This window comes from Lepidothrix coronata, unplaced genomic scaffold (assembly GCF_001604755.1).
Source record: "Lepidothrix coronata isolate B3197 unplaced genomic scaffold, Lepidothrix_coronata-1.0 Scaffold18, whole genome shotgun sequence".
Lineage (NCBI taxonomy): Eukaryota > Metazoa > Chordata > Aves > Passeriformes > Pipridae > Lepidothrix > Lepidothrix coronata.
In genome coordinates, this window is record NW_016690198.1 from 6,296,458 (window position 1) to 6,322,648 (window position 26,191).

The window sequence follows — 26,191 nt, forward strand, 5'->3', positions numbered from 1 at the left end:
GGGTGATTTATAAAAGGCTGGAATTTTCTTCCCCAGTTGTTCTCTCAGACAAACCTACTGAGAATTCAAATCAAAAGATGAAGAACATTGCTTTTCCTTTCTTGTTGTTGACCCTTTGGGCTATTTTCCCTGAAGGATTTGAACTTAGAGGCCTAGTCCTTTGTAAGTGCTTTTTCCCTAAACACCAGTCGATCTTCTGCAACCATGTTTGTAATTCCATTTGGATTATTACTATTTCTTATCATTTATAACCTCTAGAGATCTTTCCGGGGGAAAAAATGTATACTTTAAGTATAATTGATGTGTTTCACAGAACATTTACATTAGCCTTCATCTCATTATACATGGTTCAAAAGAGTGTTTGAAATAGCTTGTTATAACCCCTTTTCATTGAAAAAAAAAAGTTCTTTGAATTATTAATTCAGAAAATTTACCCTCTCTTAAATTAAATGTGTGCAGGGAAAAAAAAAGTACCATTTTCAGAGCGTGTTCCTCCTGGGTTTGTCATTTTACTTGCTTGAACTGTTATTTCTACTAAATTTTTTATTAAAATTGTAATAGCTTTCATGAGAGAATTTTCTCCCTGAGCTGTACATTAGGATTCTTTTTTAATGTGGCATTTTGTTTGATTTTACAAAATACTGGGTAGAAATCAATAGTCAGATTCTTGCACTGCCTTGAAAATCATTAAATTTTTAAGAGTAAATTTATGAACGAACACTTTTTTGCTTGCAGTTTCTCAAAATGCGTATCAATACCTGAAGGGAGGGCGTAAAGAGGACAAAGCCAGTCTCTTTTCAGTGCTGCCCAGTGACAGGACTAGAATAGCAGGAATATCAGGAAGCACTTTTTCACCAACACAGCTTGCCCAGAGTGGTGGTGAAGTCTCCATCCCTGGAGATACTCTGAAGCTGTCTGGACAGTCCTTTGTGACCCAGTCCACATTAGAATACACATTACAGGGTTGTTTAGTTTTTACTTTGACTTAGCACTAGTCTGCTCACATGTACTGAATGTCCATTTGAGGCTGGAGTGCAAATCAGGAACTCAGTGAATCAAAGCACAGTAAGGGGAGAGGGTCCCTTCACAAGGCCACTTCAGACACAAGTGACAACAGTGATGAAGAAGCACCCACAGAGTTACCTCTGTTTAAAATTTGTTGCTCATATGAATGAGACACATGGCATGTCTTAACCTTACTGTTTAATGCTCCTCCTAATTGCATACTTGATTCCTTGACAACATGGTATAAATTATGAAAATCATTTAATTCCGTACCATTCTGAACAGACAAAATGGATTTCATATACAGTTATCCTGAAAAATTGTGATGGTACTTAATATTTGCAGCGCACATGTAGCATTTTGCTGTGAGATTTCTGTTCAGGATTTTGCAGTTCTGTGATTATATTTATCTTCCATAACATGTACTCCAAGGAAGGCTAAGCTTCCTCTTTGTGAAATCATTAGGAATCTAATTTTGTAATTCATTTTAAGTAGTGTTTTGTAATTCTTTTAAGTAGTGTTTTTCTTGGATTAAGATAAAAGCTTCTTCTAATGTGTAAGATGTTTAATTATAAAGTTGTCCTCCTTAATGACATCTGAAACAATGGACATTTCAGACTTTTGCCAAGGCATTTTCTGGCCTTGAATCAAAATATTTAGAATTTTATATGGCAGGTGAATATTCTTGTGTTTGAAAACCCTAAAACATCAAATTCATTTGCAAGCTATTTTTAACTTAGTGAATTCAAACACAAATTAGAAAGTGAGTTGTGGTTTAAAAAAGAAAGAAGAAAACCAAATTTTAAGTCTAGAGGCTCTACTAGTTGACTCAAGTCTAGTTAGAAAGAAACACAGATTTTACACAACTACCATTGCCTTTAATTCTTTTTCTTTGTTTTTAGTTTGCAGCACAGAGAAAATATAGATGAGCTTTCTAAAATTTTCCCTCTCAGATCAGTTCTTACTTTGATAGATTCTGATTCCCTTGTAAAAACAGCCAAGGTTGTTCAACCTATGACCAAAAGTAAGTGTCCATTAACAAATAACTATTTGTTGTATGTTTTCTTTGAAGAAGGTGAACCATTGTTTCAATCAGAAGTCTTTCCTGGATACAGGAATGCCTGTGTTAACATATTTCCATAAAATAGGAAATAGTGTGAGTTTTAAACAAAATAAATAGCTCTTTCTGGAACATAATACTCCAAGGATATTTTTACCCTCTCATTGCACTGTTACTTGTCTTTATAAAATATAGTCTTGCCATTATTCTGATGACCAAGCTTTAAGCACTGTTGAGTTGCAAAACAACTTTGCAAAAATAAGATTCACGGTTACAAACCTCATTGACTTTCAGATTCCCTTTTTCATGATGTATCTAACAGTCTGGGTGCACATTGCTTTTTGTGTAAGGGTGTGGGGAGAAAAAAAACTATTCTTCTTTAAAAAAATAAAGGAAAAACCTAATATTCTGCAAATTGAAGATGATACCTCAGAAGCTAAAAAAAAAATGGAATCTGTGATTTACTGTCACTTGTTTGAAAATTGTTATGATTCTTTAAGCCATGCAAATATCACAGATCTGTAAGACTGTGCTTTGATGTATTTATACATTTAACTTGAATTGATATGCCTGATTTTTTTAAGCAGCAAAGGATCACAGTAACTCTAATGTTGCAGAGTTGTATAATTTTTTAAATCAATCTTTATTTTCCTATATATACACTGTACGTTATAAAAGAACCAATAAAAACTGACTTCTGGAACTGCAGCCTTTAGTTTAGAAGGAAAGCATCTCATTGCCTGTACAAGTGTATTTTTAATACCATTCATGACAAGTGCATAGGGTTATTCTTCCAGGGTAATTTGAGACAGCTGAACTTGCACGATTTGAGGAAACATTATTGGATTCAAAATATTAACAAGTCATTTGTAATTATGACCTACTGTGAGAAATTAGGGAGAATTATGCGTGTTTTGTTTACAGTGGAGATTACAGTTTGTTAAAACATCCTAAAATATCTGTTTGTAACATCTTTAATATTCTAGAATCACCTCATTAATACCAATGAAATAACATATTTAAGCTAATAAGGATTTTTTTAATAAAGTCCAAATCTACTTTTTGCTCCGTATTTTTACCCCCAAAATTATTTTTGTGAAAGAATTAGTGGCAAAACCTAATTCCCATCCACATTAGGCAATCTAATATGTCTAGTATCTAATGATTCTTATAAAAGTTTGATCTCCCCTTTGTGAATATCCTGTCAGCTGATAGTTGAAGATTTGGTTAGTGTGGAAAATTCTGTATCAGAAATAGTCTATTCTTAAAGGCAAACCCATTTCCTAGTGCACTAGCAATTTTAAGGTTGTAAGATGTGATCAGAAATTCTTACTATTAATGCCTGGTTATTTAAGTAATTCCTTCATTAAAAACTCAGGTACATTTCAAAAATCTTTTCACTTCAATGATGTACATCCTGCCATTTCTCTGCTTGGATCTTTTACTGTGTTCTATCATGTAATTCTTTCATGTCAAATTGAACGTGAAAATTAACTGCCAGGTTTCTCTGCATCTGTGATAACAAAATAGTGGGGATTTTTTTCCTTCAAATATTATAGGATGACTTTTTGTAACATGTGACATTTTATGTTGGACAACCTGAAAATTTCCTGCCTCATCAGTCTAAACATTGCTGTAAACCACAATCAAAAAAACAGTTTTGAAGTATTCCCAGTAGCAATCTTGAAATTTCTTCAAGTATATTGAGATTTTGTTAGAAATTGAATTGCCAGTGTAATCCATCTTCCTTGTGAGAAAAGATTCAGATAAAGAGCTGGAGCCTAGCAGCATTAAGTATTAGAACATCCCTTTAAATCAATAAGCTACAAATCTGGCAGCGCATTCATGCAATGCCCAGTGCTACCCTAAAGTGGCTTTAGTGCTGAAACAGCATTACTAATAGCACATCCCAACATGGATAAACATTAACCTAAAGTGTAGGAGGCCTTGCCTAGTTAAGTTCCACAAAAACATTTGTATTGTACTGACATGGATAAGAAAGTAAGTTTCTTTCTTTTTTCTTTTTCTTTTTTTTTCAGATGACTTCCCAAACGTAGTTATAGATGGCATTCTACATGGAATATTTTATCCTCATTTACTGCCTAGGTAGAAGTGATGTGTGGGGAGAAGAAGCTGAAGCAAGTCTCTGAGTCACTTTTAATAGAATTAACAGGAATAAAATTCTGTGATGTGAAAATTATGCTCAGAAGCAAGAGGCACAACCTCAGATTAATTTCAAGCATTGTATCTTTTTAAATAAAATCACTGTCATTACAGTTGCTGCTTTTAAAAACATAGATATGGAAACAACAGTATTGAAGTTATTTATACCTTATATATATTGACATGCTCTAACTATTTAACACTAAATGTTCTAAGTCATACACTGAATTGCGCTAACCTTTGAAAACGTTTACTAATTATTTCTATAATTTTTATCAAAGCAAACACTAAACCTTTTTGCACCAGAATTTTTCCAAATGCATTACCCATGGCTGGCACTGAATGGATTAAAAGCACTGAAGAGAGTGTGTGAGGAATTGAAAACATGCTTTCACATTCTGAAACACATGGCACTCTCTGAGGAAATTTTCTAGATTTCAGTTATTTTACTTACCAGGAACTTTCATGTGGCATTTATGTATCTCCCTCCAGTTACAACATCTAACCTGTGTGTATGTTTACTCTCAACATCAACTTGCAGATTGTATTCCATATCTTAACATTTTATAAGTCACAGAGCATACAACTCTGTGGTAAAGTAAAGCAAGAATATGATTAAGATTATGATCAAACTAAAACTGATACATATGTTCAGATTTAACTGGAAATTTGTATGTGTGCTACTGGACATTACAAAATAAATTACTAGGACATGAATGTACTGCTTTGGTATCTTTTTTGTGCTTTTCTCTTGAAGCAAAACATTTCTCTGAGCTGCTGTCACCAGAAATGGGTCTCACAGATGTCTCCATGTGAAGCATGAGAAAATACCTGTGTGTGTGCTCATTTAAAGCTCTTAGCACCACACCATCTGACCATGCTAGGCTTACGAAAGTGTTATATCGTGGTGAAAAGAATTCAGTGTAATTGAACAGCCAGTTAGCCACTGGGCTCATCAGTGGAAGGAGTGTTGCACAAAAGCAGCAAGGGCAAACCTAAGCACAAACAGGAGCCTGACATGAGGGTTGCCTCCTCTGACTACTAAATGTGTTTGGAAGCCACCTGGGGAGAGTGAAAGGCTGGCACTTGGACAAAAGGCAGGCCTGTGACTACAGCACTTGTTCAGGTAGCAGGACTCTATGCTGTCTGCAGGATCAACCTCCAGGAAAGCTTTCAGCTACTAGCAGAAAGCTATTTGGGCAAGGGAGTCTTGAGGCATTCTTGCTCCTACTTCCTAACCCTGCTTACCAGTGCTGCTTTTCAGAGAATTTTACTTTAAACAGTTAGTAGAAAGAAAAACTTGCATGGGTAAAAGGGACATCTTGATTGCCTAGCACTAGGCAAATTTAGGAGCCCTTGCCAAGTTCTCCTCTAGCTCTGTTTAAAGAGGACAGTAATCCTTTCACAGGTCTCTGAAAAGAAGTGTCAGTATTTACCCTCAGGAGAGGCCCCGGAGCTGTGGATGATGAACCAGGAGCATCCCTGTAACTGCAAAGTACATGTCAGGAAGACATTGGATAAATCCCTGCCAACAGTTTCCCATTTCCTTGCAGATGGAATGTCAGTAGGTACAAGCTCTGTTCTGTAGCTCCTACTCTGCACCACTGAAAGTCTGGATATCTCACATGGACTCCAGGACATGCTTCAGGAAACTAGTCACAACAAAGAGGGTGGTGCGCTGTCTGCTGCACAGGGGGATGAGTCCTTCATGAAATTTGGCATTGGCTCTTCTGTGTCAAGTTCTAAAACACTGTCAACTCAAAAGAAAAAAATCCCCATCTCTTGTCCTGTAGAGTATTATGTAACTTGTTAAAGAACTTAATTGACATAGGTGTCTCAAAGTGTTACCTTACACTGACCTTGTTTAAAAGCTACCAGTTAAGTTGTCAGCTTAAAAGTTACTTACAAAGCATGACAAAAATAATGAACTTAAAGTTGCATCTCTGACCTACAGCAAAACTTAAAAAAAAAAAAAAGGCACGAGCTTTCTAATAAGTAACATCAGCTAGGTTACAAAATTCACCATGCTATAAAACAAGGACTCTCCTATTTTCATCAGTTTCTAACTGATTATCTTATTGAATAACAGACAGAAAAGCTGCTCTTTCTTGATTACAGAATGGTATCTGAATACAGTGGCTCTTTGAAAGACAGCAGGGACTTTATCTGACATGTTAAGATTTACCATCCGTGCTCTAACCTTGTAACCGTACTTCTGGAAAGCAGAACCCCCTGCATATTTTGCAGAATCAACTGAGATGACAAAAAAGACTGAGGGGGGGGAGAAAAAAAAGAGTTTCAAATATTTATTTGAAATCAAAGATTATTTATTCAAAACACTTATGTATTTTACTTTTTTTTTAATTTTTAAAAATGCTGGTAGTGTTACAGAACATATTTTCAGTTGAAAAGATGGAAACAAATATGGCTAAAATTTCCAAAGAAAACAAAGGATTTTGTTTTAAGCCTTGAGAAAAATAGAATTACTGCTATACTTTTTCATGAAAGACTTTTTCTGCAAGATCTAGAATTTAGTGGGGTATGTCTTGAATTTCAAGGAGTGAAAGCTCCATCAGGTTGTTATAGAAATGGTCATATCTTTTATGTATTTGGCAAATGCTAAGTACTGCCTAAATGTAGCCTCATATGTTTCGAGGAGAAAACTGAATGGACAGTGGAGTTCAGTCAAAAACAAGTGTTAAAGAAAAATGATTAAGTTTTACTTTTCTTTCTGACTGTTGATCTCACCAGTCATCTACTTCAACTACAAATGGTTCCTTTACAGCTATTTTGCCACTATTCACAATCACACAGTCCTGAAGGGGCTGGTCATGCTCATCTGTCTGCTGGAGTTCAATGGAGTGCACCACAGACTGTTAAACAGAAACAAACAAACAAATAGAAGAGTTCAGTTTAGCCAAGGAAACTCCAGTGGCTGAAGTCTGGTAGCACATAAACAACTAAGTGCTCGCAGCATTGCTGTTTATTAACCAACTTATGAACAAAGACCTTTACCCTGCTGAATTCCCACATGCTTTTTTTCCCCCACATTAATAGTTATGCCACTCTGCAACTCACACACAGTCGACAGGGAAGGCTGTTTGTCCTCTAGAAGAACTTTGAGCCAACAAAAGCATTATGAAGGGGCAAGTGCTGGGCTGACCCACCCAGCACATACAGGGTTCTAGCACATACAGAAAGGATAATCTAACTGTAAGGATAATTTCTAACTGTACAGCATAACTGTGCTTCCTGCTTAGTGCTTTTACTTTTAGCATATGACACACACATACAGATTTTAAGCGTGTTACCAGCATTTTTAAAGGACAAAATTCAGTTAGGTATATTGACTACCTGGCTTTGGATATTTGTCCATCAATCTGACTAAACTAAAATTTAGTCTAAGTCTCTTCTCAAAATTTTTCAGCTACTACTGTAGGTCATGAAAATTGAATTCAATATGAATGTGGGAGAGGGGGACAAGTGTTCTGATGAGATTTTCAAATTCCTCAAAAAACTGTTCTGTCCAGAAGCTCGTTTTCCCCATTAATTTCACAACAAAGATTAAAAGGGAATAATTTAAAAGAAAAACCAGCCTAATATATTCAGTTGAAAGTACCATTTTTAAACTTAAAATTCTGTCTGGCCTTTCATCAGTTTTACAGCTGTGTACAGTTTCGGAGAATTAACTGATTTTTTTTTCTTTTTAAACAGATCTGAATATATGTGTTTTTATACTTTATATTCACATGCTTCTAAAAACCCTAACAGTGAAAGTGTTACCCATAACTAGCACATGTACAAAATCAGATTTTAGCTTGCAGAAATACAGTTATTTCATGGCTAACAGTGTTAGTGAAAGGAGGACCTGAACTTACTCCATTTGTAATCTGTAAAGGTGTCAGTGTGTATTTCAGTAGCTAGTGGTCTGAAACAAGGGCTGTGAAAGCCAAAAGCATGATTTAAGTTTCCATTTCTGCAGTTAGCATTTGCTATTTCAGTTCTAAATTGTCCAGCTGGAGCTCTTCACAATCATTTTCTACCATGTACGTATTAGATGCACACTCAACAGTTTTGAACCACAATCGTGTAAGTTATGGTAATACAGATATAACGTGGCAGAATTCGTCCAGATTTTTTTGTATTAACCTTGTCACTACTTTTAACTTACCATTCCATCAAGGACTTTGCCAAATACTACATGTTTTCCATCTAACCAGGAAGGCTTTGTCACACTGATGAAGAACTGGGATCCGTTGGTGTCTGGGCCAGAATTAGCCATGCTAACCCATCCAATTCCATAGTGTTTGAGCTTGAAGTTCTCATCTGGAAACTTTTCTCCATAGATGCTTCTCCCTATGACAAAAAATAAGAAAGCAAACTTAAAAAAAANTTCTCAGTCTAAACATTGCTGTAAACCACAATCAAAAAAACAGTTTTGAAGTATTCCCAGTAGCAATCTTGAAATTTCTTCAAGTATATTGAGATTTTGTTAGAAATTGAATTGCCAGTGTAATCCATCTTCCTTGTGAGAAAAGATTCAGATAAAGAGCTGGAGCCTAGCAGCATTAAGTATTAGAACATCCCTTTAAATCAATAAGCTACAAATCTGGCAGCGCATTCATGCAATGCCCAGTGCTACCCTAAAGTGGCTTTAGTGCTGAAACAGCATTACTAATAGCACATCCCAACATGGATAAACATTAACCTAAAGTGTAGGAGGCCTTGCCTAGTTAAGTTCCACAAAAACATTTGTATTGTACTGACATGGATAAGAAAGTAAGTTTCTTTCTTTTTTCTTTTTCTTTTTTTTTCAGATGACTTCCCAAACGTAGTTATAGATGGCATTCTACATGGAATATTTTATCCTCATTTACTGCCTAGGTAGAAGTGATGTGTGGGGAGAAGAAGCTGAAGCAAGTCTCTGAGTCACTTTTAATAGAATTAACAGGAATAAAATTCTGTGATGTGAAAATTATGCTCAGAAGCAAGAGGCACAACCTCAGATTAATTTCAAGCATTGTATCTTTTTAAATAAAATCACTGTCATTACAGTTGCTGCTTTTAAAAACATAGATATGGAAACAACAGTATTGAAGTTATTTATACCTTATATATATTGACATGCTCTAACTATTTAACACTAAATGTTCTAAGTCATACACTGAATTGCGCTAACCTTTGAAAACGTTTACTAATTATTTCTATAATTTTTATCAAAGCAAACACTAAACCTTTTTGCACCAGAATTTTTCCAAACGCATTACCCATGGCTGGCACTGAATGGATTAAAAGCACTGAAGAGAGTGTGTGAGGAATTGAAAACATGCTTTCACATTCTGAAACACATGGCACTCTCTGAGGAAATTTTCTAGATTTCAGTTATTTTACTTACCAGGAACTTTCATGTGGCATTTATGTATCTCCCTCCAGTTACAACATCTAACCTGTGTGTATGTTTACTCTCAACATCAACTTGCAGATTGTATTCCATATCTTAACATTTTATAAGTCACAGAGCATACAACTCTGTGGTAAAGTAAAGCAAGAATATGATTAAGATTATGATCAAACTAAAACTGATACATATGTTCAGATTTAACTGGAAATTTGTATGTGTGCTACTGGACATTACAAAATAAATTACTAGGACATGAATGTACTGCTTTGGTATCTTTTTTGTGCTTTTCTCTTGAAGCAAAACATTTCTCTGAGCTGCTGTCACCAGAAATGGGTCTCACAGATGTCTCCATGTGAAGCATGAGAAAATACCTGTGTGTGTGCTCATTTAAAGCTCTTAGCACCACACCATCTGACCATGCTAGGCTTACGAAAGTGTTATATCGTGGTGAAAAGAATTCAGTGTAATTGAACAGCCAGTTAGCCACTGGGCTCATCAGTGGAAGGAGTGTTGCACAAAAGCAGCAAGGGCAAACCTAAGCACAAACAGGAGCCTGACATGAGGGTTGCCTCCTCTGACTACTAAATGTGTTTGGAAGCCACCTGGGGAGAGTGAAAGGCTGGCACTTGGACAAAAGGCAGGCCTGTGACTACAGCACTTGTTCAGGTAGCAGAACTCTATGCTGTCTGCAGGATCAACCTCCAGGAAAGCTTTCAGCTACTAGCAGAAAGCTATTTGGGCAAGGGAGTCTTGAGGCATTCTTGCTCCTACTTCCTAACCCTGCTTACCAGTGCTGCTTTTCAGAGAATTTTACTTTAAACAGTTAGTAGAAAGAAAAACTTGCATGGGTAAAAGGGACATCTTGATTGCCTAGCACTAGGCAAATTTAGGAGCCCTTGCCAAGTTCTCCTCTAGCTCTGTTTAAAGAGGACAGTAATCCTTTCACAGGTCTCTGAAAAGAAGTGTCAGTATTTACCCTCAGGAGAGGCCCCGGAGCTGTGGATGATGAACCAGGAGCATCCCTGTAACTGCAAAGTACATGTCAGGAAGACATTGGATAAATCCCTGCCAACAGTTTCCCATTTCCTTGCAGATGGAATGTCAGTAGGTACAAGCTCTGTTCTGTAGCTCCTACTCTGCACCACTGAAAGTCTGGATATCTCACATGGACTCCAGGACATGCTTCAGGAAACTAGTCACAACAAAGAGGGTGGTGCGCTGTCTGCTGCACAGGGGGATGAGTCCTTCATGAAATTTGGCATTGGCTCTTCTGTGTCAAGTTCTAAAACACTGTCAACTCAAAAGAAAAAAATCCCCATCTCTTGTCCTGTAGAGTATTATGTAACTTGTTAAAGAACTTAATTGACATAGGTGTCTCAAAGTGTTACCTTACACTGACCTTGTTTAAAAGCTACCAGTTAAGTTGTCAGCTTAAAAGTTACTTACAAAGCATGACAAAAATAATGAACTTAAAGTTGCATCTCTGACCTACAGCAAAACTTAAAAAAAAAAAAAAGGCACGAGCTTTCTAATAAGTAACATCAGCTAGGTTACAAAATTCACCATGCTATAAAACAAGGACTCTCCTATTTTCATCAGTTTCTAACTGATTATCTTATTGAATAACAGACAGAAAAGCTGCTCTTTCTTGATTACAGAATGGTATCTGAATACAGTGGCTCTTTGAAAGACAGCAGGGACTTTATCTGACATGTTAAGATTAGGTAAATTTACCATCCGTGCTCTAACCTTGTAACCGTACTTCTGGAAAGCAGAACCCCCTGCATATTTTGCAGAATCAACTGAGATGACAAAAAAGACTGAGGGGGGGGAGAAAAAAAAGAGTTTCAAATATTTATTTGAAATCAAAGATTATTTATTCAAAACACTTATGTATTTTACTTTTTTTTTAATTTTTAAAAATGCTGGTAGTGTTACAGAACATATTTTCAGTTGAAAAGATGGAAACAAATATGGCTAAAATTTCCAAAGAAAACAAAGGATTTTGTTTTAAGCCTTGAGAAAAATAGAATTACTGCTATACTTTTTCATGAAAGACTTTTTCTGCAAGATCTAGAATTTAGTGGGGTATGTCTTGAATTTCAAGGAGTGAAAGCTCCATCAGGTTGTTATAGAAATGGTCATATCTTTTATGTATTTGGCAAATGCTAAGTACTGCCTAAATGTAGCCTCATATGTTTCGAGGAGAAAACTGAATGGACAGTGGAGTTCAGTCAAAAACAAGTGTTAAAGAAAAATGATTAAGTTTTACTTTTCTTTCTGACTGTTGATCTCACCAGTCATCTACTTCAACTACAAATGGTTCCTTTACAGCTATTTTGCCACTATTCACAATCACACAGTCCTGAAGGGGCTGGTCATGCTCATCTGTCTGCTGGAGTTCAATGGAGTGCACCACAGACTGTTAAACAGAAACAAACAAACAAATAGAAGAGTTCAGTTTAGCCAAGGAAACTCCAGTGGCTGAAGTCTGGTAGCACATAAACAACTAAGTGCTCGCAGCATTGCTGTTTATTAACCAACTTATGAACAAAGACCTTTACCCTGCTGAATTCCCACATGCTTTTTTTCCCCCACATTAATAGTTATGCCACTCTGCAACTCACACACAGTCGACAGGGAAGGCTGTTTGTCCTCTAGAAGAACTTTGAGCCAACAAAAGCATTATGAAGGGGCAAGTGCTGGGCTGACCCACCCAGCACATACAGGGTTCTAGCACATACAGAAAGGATAATCTAACTGTAAGGATAATTTCTAACTGTACAGCATAACTGTGCTTCCTGCTTAGTGCTTTTACTTTTAGCATATGACACACACATACAGATTTTAAGCGTGTTACCAGCATTTTTAAAGGACAAAATTCAGTTAGGTATATTGACTACCTGGCTTTGGATATTTGTCCATCAATCTGACTAAACTAAAATTTAGTCTAAGTCTCTTCTCAAAATTTTTCAGCTACTACTGTAGGTCATGAAAATTGAATTCAATATGAATGTGGGAGAGGGGGACAAGTGTTCTGATGAGATTTTCAAATTCCTCAAAAAACTGTTCTGTCCAGAAGCTCGTTTTCCCCATTAATTTCACAACAAAGATTAAAAGGGAATAATTTAAAAGAAAAACCAGCCTAATATATTCAGTTGAAAGTACCATTTTTAAACTTAAAATTCTGTCTGGCCTTTCATCAGTTTTACAGCTGTGTACAGTTTCGGAGAATTAACTGATTTTTTTTTCTTTTTAAACAGATCTGAATATATGTGTTTTTATACTTTATATTCACATGCTTCTAAAAACCCTAACAGTGAAAGTGTTACCCATAACTAGCACATGTACAAAATCAGATTTTAGCTTGCAGAAATACAGTTATTTCATGGCTAACAGTGTTAGTGAAAGGAGGACCTGAACTTACTCCATTTGTAATCTGTAAAGGTGTCAGTGTGTATTTCAGTAGCTAGTGGTCTGAAACAAGGGCTGTGAAAGCCAAAAGCATGATTTAAGTTTCCATTTCTGCAGTTAGCATTTGCTATTTCAGTTCTAAATTGTCCAGCTGGAGCTCTTCACAATCATTTTCTACCATGTACGTATTAGATGCACACTCAACAGTTTTGAACCACAATCGTGTAAGTTATGGTAATACAGATATAACGTGGCAGAATTCGTCCAGATTTTTTTGTATTAACCTTGTCACTACTTTTAACTTACCATTCCATCAAGGACTTTGCCAAATACTACATGTTTTCCATCTAACCAGGAAGGCTTTGTCACACTGATGAAGAACTGGGATCCGTTGGTGTCTGGGCCAGAATTAGCCATGCTAACCCATCCAATTCCATAGTGTTTGAGCTTGAAGTTCTCATCTGGAAACTTTTCTCCATAGATGCTTCTCCCTATGACAAAAAATAAGAAAGCAAACTTAAAAAAAAACCCAAAAACAACAACAATCAAAAAGCCTTTTTTGTTCAAAAAGGGGAAAAACAAAGTATGAATTCAGGACTTGAAGATTCATTGTTTCAGTAAGCACAGCAACATCACTGTTCCATCATCAGTGATTCCATAACTAAAACCAATTTGCTTGTAAAGAAATAAAAGTAAGCTAAACCACCCCATATAAGCAGAGAATAGTTAAAGCTGATGATGCTTTATCCTTTCACTTTAACAAGCAAGCTGAGTATCTTCAGTGCTTACAGACACCACTGAACAATAATATACTTCATCCTGTTCAACAAATTTAACTTACATAATTATGGTCAGTAACAGCAAGGCTGCTGTGTTTTGTGACAACTTCAGTATTTACACCTTTCCCTCCTAATAAGAAATTGCTTCAGACATGTTTAGAAACAAAGGAAGACCAGATGGAAGTTAGACTAAAATACTTGGTGTGGCTTTGTACAACCACAACATAAAGATTTTGATGTTTCTAAAATAAATTTAGAAAACACTTCAGTCATGATTAAAATACCATCACTTTGAAAAGAGAAGGCTGTCTGTCTCATTCTTTACTTGTGCAGTGCCTAGCACAACAGGGACATTGCTTCCAACACCATCAAATACTGTCCCAATGAACAGCATCAGCAGGCAAATAAACACTGCCTATCTTTAATGTTAAAACTGTGTCTTTGGTATTTTAGTCTTCCCCATTGCTGGCTGCAAGGAAGAGGAATGTGTGTTCCATTCTACCCCAGCAGGGAAATCACTGCACTGTATGCAGACAGTTCAACTCGTAGCACGCGAATAACGTGTATGACAAGGAAGAGAAGAAATCCGAAGCCAGAGTGCATGCAATGCAAGAGATGCTGAGCTGGGATTGGTCTCCTCAGTGGACTGAACTGGTTTCCTGGGGGCTCAGGAGGGAGAACTGATACACACAGCCAGGACTCATACCACCAATGAGTTTGTGGTTTCAATTCCGGTAAGAGAAAAAAAAGGAGAGGGCGTGACCCTCATTTTCTAATTTTTCTCTCCCTGTGTTGAAATTCCCTCTCGCAGCACATTTCAGAAGGTTCCTCAGACCTGGCTGAGCTGAGGGCAGCAAGGACGGCCTCCTCCTTCCCTACCTGCCTTCCCTCTACGCGCTTTTTCACTGTTTCACCACATGCAACCAGGGAGCGCTGTCACAAAGCCAGAGCAGGGGAAGGGTGGAGACATCCATCTTTTGGAGACGGTAAGTTGTAGGAGCAGCTCAGCTGGTCACGTGGCTCCAGCCCAGCACACAAAGCCATGCTTCTTGAAGGGGGACAAGTCACAGACAGAAAAGAGCTATCTGCAAAAATTGAGGACAAAGGAAGAGCTACACATACTTATAATCAGATAATCCAAATAAATGCATCTTATGTTCCAAGATGCTTGGAAAAGTACTAAATGCTCTAAAACAAATGTGGTTTGTTGTTTTTTTTTCATTTATGTGAGCTGAAAGAATGAGGGAATATGCTGTTTTGCCCGTCTTTTCAGCAGACATTCTAACAAAGAAAGGGAACCTGGAAGATACTAAGCATGTTACCTCCTGATCCATCTCCTACTGTAAAGTCTCCTCCTTGAATCATGAAGTCTTTGATCACACGATGGAATTTACTTCCTTTGTATCCATATCCTCTCTAAGAAAATGAAATAATTCTTTAAATGAATATAACATCCAGTTCTTACAGTTCATATGGAAATACACAAGTTGTGAATGGCTAGATTTCATAAAATATAGCACGAACAGATATAATACTGACAAGAAACACATTAAACTGAGGTGCAGATGAATGCAGCTGGACTGCACTGCCACAAAGCAGGTATTATTCAGGTGATCAACACCATTGTCTTTACTTCACTGGTATCTGACCACAGTAACTTTACATGCTAGACCTACAAGGCAGGGACAGATGGCGATGGTGATATCCAGCATCTCATAATTACATCTTGTGAACCAAGGACCTGGTAAGACACACACCAGTGCACAGCCTTGGGGATGGCACTCTTCCACAGTCTCCAGTGAAATAAGATCAACAGTTCACAACTGAAACAGCATTAAACGCACATTGCCTTCCCAATCCAAAACTAAGTGAGCACACAGTGGAAGAAAACCACAAACGTACTTCTCCAGTTGCCAACGCAATGAAGTTTTCCACGGTCTTTGGGACAACTTTTCCAAACAATCCAATTACAATTCTGCCCACATCTTTGTCTCCAATCTTCACATCAAAGAACACCTGAATATTTTTGTGAAGAGAACAAAAGTGATACAAATGTGAATGCAACAAACAACCAAGCTTTTCAAAGCATCAGGTGGTAAGGAACTACTTCTGCCTGTTCTGTATCAATAGTATCCTCTGATTCCTAAGGATGCTGTTTGAGAAAAATCCTTTCGGAGCCACCAAAATCGGATTATGCAGAAAACTTTTTGAGAACTGGTGACTCTATGTTTTGATTCTTACTGCTTTTAAAGGTTGGTGGGACTGCTGTATCAGAAGTTTGAAGGTAGTGTTGAAGATTTTTCCCAGACATGCATGTCTTTAAAGCTGTATGGAAAAGATGAAATATGAAAGTTAGGAAGAACAATGATGCTATTCCCGTGTGGTGAAAAATAACAAGGAATTATAGTACTGACACTCCCCACAAATGATAGTTTGCTATCCACTCATAATCTTCCTTCATCTCCTGTATGTGAATAAGTATAGACAAAAGCTTAAATTTCTTTAAATTGACAAACAGTGGAAAGAAAATCCTATGGCTCAAGCAAGTCATCACTTTCCTAAATATGAATTCAAACCTGACAGATAAATAACCAGGCCAAATTATTCAGCTGAATGCCTGAAAGCTTCAATGTATATGCTGCTGAAAAGCAAGCTCAAAAGAGTTATAAGGCATTTTTTTATAGTTCAGAATCTATGAATGCCTATTTGAACATGCAAGAATGTTCCAATAATTACTGAAAACAGGAACAGCTGTCAGGAAATGAGGCATTTTGAAGTTCTGAAAAAGTTACATAAAGGCTATTACAGCTTCTAGGAAACAGCAATGTGTATTCCTATGATGTGGTATTTGCTGTTCCTTGTGGCACTCAACCAAGTATTACTTGTCTGCAATGCTAAAAAATTAGTCCAATAATGATAATAAATGGCCACAGTCTCTCCAACGTGAATGCCTCTTTCACGCTCTCCTACTAAACATTTCTACCGTTTCTTGATCTTCCATGTGGTTTTGACTGTTGAACTTTTGGCTAATGCTATAAAAGCACTATAAAGAAAATAAAATTCTTTTTGATACACCTCATTCATTTCCTTGGCACTTAATAACATACTCCTTAGATGTGTAGCTCCTAAAGTACTAACAGCACACTTTCACTAACTTTTTAACATTTTTACAAGCCTCTCTGAATTTTGCTGCCAGGGTTACCTAGGTAAGGGGTATTGCCTGCCTACGTTTTCTAAACGCAGCCTATTATGCCTGAAAATGTTGTTCTAGTAGGACTGCCTGAAATACATAAGCAGATATATAACTATCACAACTGAGGCTACCAAATGATCACCCCAGATATCAGTAACATCAGCACTTTCACAGAGCAGACAGAGACAAGTCCATCACATGTTGTAAACCCAGCTCAACAGAAAGCATCATACATGGCACTGCTGCTTGCCTAGGCAGTAAACCCAGTACTTCCAAAGAGCATTGCTTCAGCTTATTCTGCATTTGAGAAAAAACAGCAAGTTCCTGGCTTCCTGTTAGCACACCACAAACCTGCTTTACACGCTTGGTGATTTTTTGAAATCTATGAGCTTTTTAATTATGCACCACATTATGTATCTGTGCATATTTCTGGCCACAAAATCAAGTACAGAAGTATTTGGTAGTCCTACACACTATTTCTGCATAGAAAAGCCATGTTCTCTTAAGCATATTTCCTCAAGTTCTCTGAAAAGTCAATAAGCATGTAGACACTAGTGAGCTGGGCAACACAGCACTTTCAAATCTCAAAAAACAGCTGACAGATTCTTCACCAAAAACTCTGAAACAAACATAAATTTTCAGTCTTATTACTATTTATATAAATATTTAATCTTATTTACAATTTGCTTGTCAAGAATTTCAAGACTGAAATGAAAAAAGAACACACCAGTAAGGGTGGCTGGTTCTCATTAACATATTCATATATAACTTACACAAGATGGTATACATCTAATTGAAAGAAAGTATTGGACAAGAGTATTCAATCATTCAGAAAAAATAAAAAGGCTGACTGTGAAAGGATAAGCTCATGATTCTTAGAGACCAGGTAATATAATGACAAATGAACTCCTGATAAATGCAAAAATACTCTATACGGTATACAGCCACAACAAGGGGTCCAAAATTGGCTACCACTCAAAAATGACATCTGGAGTCACCTTGAGCAGTTTAATGAAAAATTTGGCTTGTGAAGGTCAGAGAAGAATGTTAGAAATAATTAAAAATGGATACAGACAGGAGATGAGCATAATTACACCATTGCATACCTCTGTACTGTGTGTTCACACCCTGAGTGCTGCATGTAGTTCTGGCTTCTCTACTGCAGAATGATAAAACCAACCTTAAAAATTGTAGAAAAATGAGCAGAACAGATGCTCAAAAGATATGGAATACCTTTTATATGAAGAAAGATTATATGCAAGCTGGTGTGATTTGATGAGCTTCATAAAATTACCACTGCCTAAGACAAGGAAAATTGGCAGCTGAGATTCCTGATGTGCCACAACAATCAGAAAAGGGAATATAATATCCCAGGCAGTTCTGATGAAGGAAAATACTTTATGCACAACTAAACTGGAATATATTGCCAGAAGATTACCTGGAGGTAAAAGTGTATTAAATTTATCAAACTCAGAAATCAAATCTGTGGTCTAGAAGTCCATAGTAATGAAACTGCAAGCAGCTGTAGACACCAATGGCAATGAAGTTCAGAGACACAGGCACAGTCCGTGACTTAGCTAAGCCATGCCAGAGGAAACAGCTCTGCCCCTGTCCTGCCCTGTTACATTTTCATGACTGCAGGTGTCTTTGCGAGCATTGTCTCGAGTCTAGGTGAAAAGGTACTTGGGGGCAAAAACACATAATCTCTGCTTTGTCCAAAGTTGGATGAGACATCCCATCTCCTGCACCAAGCAAATACTTTTTGGAAAGAGATGCTGGTGTGTTGCAATAACCACGTGAATCCCCACCTGCTGGCAGGCACCACAGCCCACGAGTTCATCTCTTGGGCAGCACCATCTGCGAGGGCCACACGTGCCCCTGGCGCACAGCCTGTCCTGCCTAAGAAGGAGCCTTGCCAACGCCCTGCCCATGGCTCTGCTGGCAGCACGCTCCAAGCCACCGGGTGTCCAAGCCTGTCGCCAGCAGGAATGACAAGGGAGTAGGAAACAAGGGGGCAATAAAGTGTCAGCTCTCAACACCAAGCATTTCACAGAATGGGTCGGGTTGGAAGGGAGCACAGTGGTCCACATCTGGTCCTCAAGCAGGCCATACCAGAGCACATGACAGAAGATTGTGTCCAGATGGTTCCTGAATATCTCCATTGAGGGAGACTCCACAACCTCTCTGGGCAATCTGTTTCAGTGCAGCCCCACAGTAAAGAAGTTCTTCCTCATATTCAGGTGGAACTTCCTGTGCACCAGTTTCTGCCTGTTGCCTCATCCTATTGCTTGGCACCACCGAGAAGAGCCTTGCTCCGTCCTATTGACACCCCCCCTTCAGATACTTAAGGACACTGATGAGGTCCCTCTCAGTCGTTCCCTCAGCCTTTCCTTGTAAAAGAGATGCTCCAGTCGCCTGATCAATTTTGTGACCTCTGCTAGACCCGCTCCAAGAGTTTCAGCAGAAAGGGCAGGGAGGAGGGAAAACAACCCACTGCACACCCCGAGCCCCACCAGGTTACAGCCCCTGCCTGAGGCAGCCTGGTACCACCAGCAGTTCCGAACTGCTCCTGGCAGCAGCAGCGGCTGCAGCAGCGCTGGTGGGGGAAGGAATGTGAAGATTTCCATTTCTGCAAGACAGAGGGAGGCTTCGCTGGCCCCAACTCCGCGATGTGCCAGCACCTACAGAAAGGCGGCATGCCCAGAGGGGCTAAAAAAACCAATCAAACAAAAAAAACCCAACCCCTATAAAACGGTAAAGTTACGGCGTTCGTCCAAAGCCTCCCCAAACCCTCTGTGCCCGGGATGCGGCGCGAGAAGGAGGGAGCCGGAGCGGGACCCACTGTGGAAGCGGGGCGGCCGCCACCCACCCCGGCACCGCCGGCAGCGGCCGCGGGGACACCTCCGGCGTGGGGGCTCCGACCGATCCCGAGGCGTCCCGGCCGCGGGCGAGAGTCACCTTGGCTGTCACGCTGGGTCCCCTCCTCCTGAAGGCCTGTGCCGCCGGGGCCAGGAGGCACAGACAGGCCGCGGCGCCCAGCAGCGCCGCCGGCGCCCCGCGGGCCATGGCGCTGGGTGAGCGCTGCGGCGCCTGCGCCCGGCCCAGAGCGGCTCCGCCCGGCCCAGCGCGGGGGGGCTGCGGGGAGCGGCCGGGAGGGCGGGCATCCATCCCGGGACAGCGACCAACCACCCGGGGGAGAGTTCACCCATCCCGGGACAGCGACCAACCACCCGGGGGAGAGTTCACCCATCCCGGGACAGCGACCAACCACCCGGGGGAGAGTTCACCCATCCCGGGACAGCGACCAACCACCCGGGGGAGAGTTCACCCATCCCGGGACAGCGACCAACCACCCGGGGGAGAGTTCACCCATCCCGGGCCAGCGATCACCCATCTGGGGGAGCGATCAACCCATTAGGTGACCCTTCTACTCACCCCTAGTGACACGCACCTTGAGTGCTCTGTCCAGTTCTGGGCTCCTCAGTACAAGAGAGACATGGAGCTGCTGGAGTGGGTCTGGCAAAGGGCAACAAGGGTGATTAAGGGACTGGAACATCTCTCTTACAAGGAAAGGCTGAGAGAGCTGTGCCTGTTCAGCCTCCAGAAGAGATGACTGAGAGGGGAACCTCATCAATGTCTATAAGTATCTGCAGGGAAGTGCTAAGAAGATGGAACTAGGCTTTTTCAGTGGTGTCAAGCAATACAACAAGAGACAAAGAGCACAAAATGATGTGCAGGAAGTTCCAGCAGAATATGAAAAAGAACTTCTTTACTGTGTGGGTGACCACACACTGGAACAGGTTGTAGAGTCTCCCTCACTGGAGATATTCGAGAACCATCTGGATGCAATCCTGTGCCTTGTGCTCTAGGATGACTTTGCTTAAGTGGGGAGCTTGGACCAGGTGCCCCACTATGGTCCTTTACAACCTGACCCATTCTGTGATTCTGTGATTTTGGTCTTTGGTGTATTTAATGTGCTGAGTAGAAACAGGAGTCTGTGAGGCACTTGTAATGCTTCTGCGTTCATTTGTGTTAGTGGTGGAAGTGCACTGCTGGGGACCCATGTCAACATCCCTGGCTTTGAACAATAAGCAGCAGTACTAAAGGAATTCATCAAACACAAATGTCTCTCCCAAGCCATGACCTACCAATATGGGGAAGAGGGATCCCATCCTGGCAAATTGTCTTTGGCTTTGACTTGTTACTTTTTCTGTTCAGAAATTGTTTGCATTCGTAACCTGTCTCAGTGTTGCTGCTGCAGTCCCTAGAATTTTTGCAAATTGTACATACACTGAAATTTTGTGGCCTCTCAAGTGCCAGCATAGGAAAGAGAAGTTATGTATACTGATATGCTGCAAGCAGAAGGCTGGCAGTGTTTTATTTAAACACGTTCGGGATTAAACCCAGCAGCGCTGTGTTTCTGGGTGTATGGCATAGCATCTACGCAGAGCATTTGGTGCTGGTTGCAAAGCCAGCCCAGAACTCAGGTGCAGTGCCCGAGAGAGAATGTGCTCTGCACTGCCGCATGTAGACTGTCATTGCTGCTGAACCTCTCAGCTTGAGTCTGTGCCTCAGTTCACAAGGAGTAGACTTGATAGCCATAGAATCATAGAATTGTTTAGGTGGGAAAAGACCTGTAAGGTCATTTAAATACCAGGGGGGTATTTAAGTACTTCCCTGGACAGCCTGTTCCAGTGCTTGACAACCCTTTCCAGGAAAAATGTTTTCATAATATCCAACTTACACCTCCCCGGCACGATTTGAAGATGTTTCCTCTTGTCCTATGGCTTGTTACTTGGGAGAAGAGGGCGACCCCCACCTCGCAACTACCTCCTTTCTGGTAGCTGTAGAGAGCGATAAGGTCTTCCCCGAGTCTCCTTTTCTCCATGCTGAACATCCCCAGCTTCCTCAACCTCTCCACATGAGATTTGTGCTTCAGACTGTTCCCCACCTTCATTGCCCTTCTCTGAATATACTCCAGTACCTCAATGTCTTTCTTGTAGTGAGAGGCTGAACTGAACATAGGATTTAAGGTGTGGCCTCACCAGTGCCCAGTACACAGGGTCAATCTCTTTCTTGGTCCTTCTGGCCATGTAATTTTTGATACAGGCCCGGAAGCCTTTGGCCTTCTTGGCCAACTGGACACGCTGCTGGCTCAGATTCAGCCACTGTCAACTAGCATGCCCAAGTCCTTTTCCACTGATCTGCTCTGCAGACACTCCTCTCCCAGTCTGTAGCTCTTCACAGGGTTGTTGTGGCCCAAATGCAGGACCCAGTACCTGGCCTTGCTGAACCTCATACAATCAGCCTCGGCACATTGATCCAGCCTGTCCATATCCTTCTGTAGAAACTTCCCGCAGATCAAGACTCCTGCCCAACTTAGTGTCATCAGCAAACTGACAGAGAGTGCACTTGATCCTCTTGTCCAGATCATGGATAAAGATATTGAACAAGGCTATCACCAACACTGAGCCCTGGGAAATACAACTGGTGACCGGCCACCAGCTGGATCTACCTCCATTCACCACCACTCTCTGAGTCTGGCTATCCAGCCAGATTTTCCCAGGAAAGGGTGCACCTGTCCAAGCCATGAAGGGACAATGTCTGCACTGTGTGCTTTTCATGTGGTCTGTCCAGCTGATCAAATGCATACCAGCTGAGCAAATGCATACTAGCAGTTGAAGAGTGCTGGACATGCTTGTGAAGCACATCCTCTGGTGTAGTTTCATTTGACAGATATGTGGTTTGGGCATGGAAAGGCCTCCCTGTGTTACAAACCAAAACACAGTAAGTTGGCATGTTGAAAAAAATTACAAATTAATTCCTCATCCAATCTAAAACATACCATAGGTGTACCCTAATGCCCATTTTTGAATATAGGCTGGTCACAGGATATTTTTCATAGGTGATGTCACTTTTCTGCTCTTTTCCGTTCTGCCTCACATACTGCCTATGCTAGTGTATCTGAGTGCAATGAGATTTCTCATCAGGTGCTTGTAGTAAAAATTAATTTCACAGGCAAAGCAGAGAGTGGCAGTTACTGATTCTACATTACATGGCACATAAGCAGAAACACCAAATGATCACCTTCCTTAACTGATGACTGATATAAATAGATCCTCTTTCCTTAAGAGATGTAAAACACATGCAGTTGTATTTCCTGAGTCAAAGACCCACCTGAACTAATCTAGGGCTTAACTTTGACACCTCATCTGTGTACTGGCATTTTGTAAAACTGAAGGCTTTACCAGAGCCCTGCTCATGAGGACTGTGGTTATTGACGGCTCTGGGGCTTCAGGGCATGGTTCAAGACATTTATCCTGCAGCTATTTAGATCTGTTTGTTTTAGTGAATCAAAACTATTCATGTCTGTAGAGATGGCTAAAGCACTTCTCTGATCCCATTGCTAGTGAGCATCATATTTCACAGTCACATTCTTCTTTCAACATCAAAACAGGCCCAAAACTTTACTGTCTCTTATGCTAGATTCTTTGATATGTCAGTGCACATTCAATGAGTATGTGAGTATGAGAGTTTACTCAGAGTAAACTATGTGTTAATTTTCTCTGCCAGTTTGATAAGGTACCAAGAATTTAATATTATAATTCAACTGCCTTCCATGCAGTGCAAACACATAATTATGGTGTTTGACTAACTCTGGAGTAAAGATTTACTGCAGAAATGTAACAAAGTTTTACTGATTTGTTGCAGTAGTTGGAAATAAAGTATAAAAGGTCTGTATTTCTGTACAAATATATTAGAAAATAGTTAAGGATTAAAATACTCACAGAAATACTCACAGAAAACTTTTGCAGTCCACATATGTACCTAATCCCCTAAATAGCAATAGTAAAAACCCAGAAGGTGTAAACTTACCATTTTTGTCTCTTTTTAGAGAATTACAGAATGGTTTGGTTTGGAAGAGAAGACCTTAAAACCACCCAGTTCCAACTCCCCTGCCGTGGGCAGGGACACCTCACACTAGACCAAGTTGCTGAGAGCTCCCTCAACAAGACCTTGAACACTTCCAGGGACTGGGCTTTCACAACTGTTTCAGTGCCTCATCACCTTCACAGTGAAGAACTTCATCCTAAAGTCTAATTTAAATCTTTTAGTCTTTTAGTTTGAAGACATTCCCCAAGTCCTGTCACTACAGTTTACCTTTGTTACAGCTACATATTCAGTATTTGTCTGGCCTGAAGCTGTAGTCATTGTCCTCACACTAAGCAAGAAACCATGCAGACTTTGGGATGTTCAGGGGAATATGATGAAAATGGAAGAAAGTTCCTCTTGAAACGTATATGGGGGCATGTTGAAATTTTTCAGCTCTCTGAAGGAAATATTTTTAGTTTTGGAGTGAAGGGGACAGAATATTTTTGATACTCCAACTGCATGCAAGTCACTAGGTGAATGTTGACAAAAATATGCAAAAAGGTGGAGCCATGACTAATTCTAAGTTTTGAATTTGAAAGAAGACCAGTGCTGGCTGATGAGAATGTATTGTCTCAGAGTAATTCAGACCAGTATAGTGATTAAAATCATGAGGTGCAGAAGAACAAGCAAGGAGCTGGAGAGAACAAAAAAAATGGTCTGTCTGGGCAGCTCCTTGATTTAATACTCCTTAATACAGAAGAGCCTATTTGGTGTAGGTATGCTGAACAGCACTATCTAGCCACATTACCCCCCAGAGTTCACTTTCACTCTCTCTCAATAAAAATGTTGGTGTTTGCAAGGACGACTTCCCTGTTTATTGAAGTGTAAATATGTTTCATCCATGTACAAGATGGCAGTATAAGGCAGGAAGAATGAAAGGAGTGGCTGATAGCACTGAGGAGATTTAAAAACAGCAAGATGAGACAGGATCTGGTTTACATTATCTTGGAAAGTTTATGCACACTGGTGATGCTGCTAAATAATTTTTGGAAGAAGATAAAACAATGTTTAAAGAGGAAATCTTGAAAAGAGACAGAAACTTAATATGTTCAATGAAAACTCAATTTTACACAGAAAATCTCTTCCTGATGCTGAAAGAAGTACTTGTTCTTTTTGCAGGAATTTGATGTCATGACTTTCAAACTGAAAGTACACACAAACCAGATAAACAGTAGACTTCATACTAGCTGTGAAAAGAAAGAAATCCTTGCAATGAAACTAGGGAACAATATGTAAAACCTGTTACAAACTCTTTATTTTTCTGCTTTATGTATTTATAATTATCTTGTAGATTTTGGAGGTCTTTGCAAACTCTTTACACAAACTGGATACAGTCTGCTGAGAACTACACTGAATTCACTATGGCTTTGCACATATTAAAAAAAAAGAAAAAAAGGTGCAAAATCAGTAGAGGTTCTGCAACTGAAAACTGCTCTTTCCTGTTCCATCTTCCCTAGCCGTGAACAATTTGTTCACCTCTTCGGTGCAGCTGATTTGAAGACTGTTATCATTTCTCCCTTCAGTTTTCTTTTCTGTAGACTAAACAACCCCAATTCCTTCAATCTTGCCACATGGGTCAAATATTAGAGCAGGCGTCATCCGGCTGTGTAGTTTTCAGTTGAAATATTACCTTTGTCCTTAAATGTGAGTAGAAGCTACAGATAAGCGCATTTTGTCATTTCTTGCTTTTTTTTTTTCCTTTTTAAAGTTGATCAAGTGACATGAGGCTATTGTGACAAAAATTATGTAGCCCATTCAAAGAATATGTTCAGGCTATCTTGCGTTTGTAACATGGTGCACAAGACACATTGTATTTTAGAGCTAGCAGACATGCATTATTTTGGAGCTTGCTGTCTTTTGAAGTCACTAAGCTTTTAAAAAAATAATTTGGAACTGTTTGACAGTCTTCAATTTAAGTAATAGTGTCTGTAATGAGATGTTTCATTGCTTCTGATGGGCTCTTTAACATTTAGAATGGGTGCAGAAGAGACATCTATTGAGAATATAGCATTTGACAGATTTTGATTTCTCGTAGTACTACCATTGGCAGTAATTCTAGCACTTGCCTTCAGCACTGTGGCATGACATGAGCTATGATTTATTGTAGTGATACAGAAATATTTCATATCCAAATTGCTCTAGTATGTCATGTTATACAGGTAAAAAGAATTCTGGCCATGATATATGTAATAATAATGTTTGATGGTTCTATAGGCACTTTCATTGATGTTAACTGCTTGACA

General features: G+C 39.6%; 3 protein-coding genes across 6 annotated transcripts in view; 1 reads left to right on the plus strand and 2 right to left on the minus strand.

The window, feature by feature from the left end:
- Positions 1-4,960, plus strand: part of SNX24 (sorting nexin 24) — an 89,882-nt gene extending 84,922 nt beyond the window's left edge. For 3 of the 4 annotated variants that reach the window (XM_017807366.1, XM_017807367.1, XM_017807368.1), the window contains exon 7: positions 4,105-4,960. In XM_017807366.1, the coding sequence (XP_017662855.1) occupies positions 4,105-4,175 (71 nt within the window). In that variant the 3' untranslated portion in view covers positions 4,176-4,960. Of the gene's footprint in view, positions 1-1,907; positions 2,030-4,104 lie in introns of all 4 variants that reach the window. The other variant, XR_001873558.1, reaches the window with a different exon arrangement.
- Positions 4,961-6,963: 2,003 nt separating this feature from the next.
- On the minus strand, positions 6,964-9,636 carry LOC108493616 (peptidyl-prolyl cis-trans isomerase C-like). Its single transcript, XM_017807221.1, has 3 exons — positions 9,624-9,636; positions 8,400-8,623; positions 6,964-7,101 (listed from the first exon to the last, which is right to left on the minus strand). The coding sequence occupies exons 1-3, from the start codon at positions 9,634-9,636 to the stop codon at positions 6,973-6,975; spliced, it is 366 nt and encodes a 121-aa protein (XP_017662710.1). The 3' UTR covers positions 6,964-6,972.
- A 1,851-nt stretch (positions 9,637-11,487) lies between these two features.
- Positions 11,488-20,103, minus strand: LOC108493688 (peptidyl-prolyl cis-trans isomerase C-like). Its single transcript, XM_017807382.1, has 5 exons — positions 19,974-20,103; positions 15,725-15,838; positions 15,145-15,238; positions 13,350-13,534; positions 11,488-12,051 (listed from the first exon to the last, which is right to left on the minus strand). Exons 1-5 carry the CDS (start codon positions 20,079-20,081, stop codon positions 11,923-11,925), a joined length of 630 nt encoding a protein of 209 aa, XP_017662871.1. The 5' UTR covers positions 20,082-20,103; the 3' UTR covers positions 11,488-11,922.
- Positions 20,104-26,191: the final 6,088 nt, after the last annotated feature.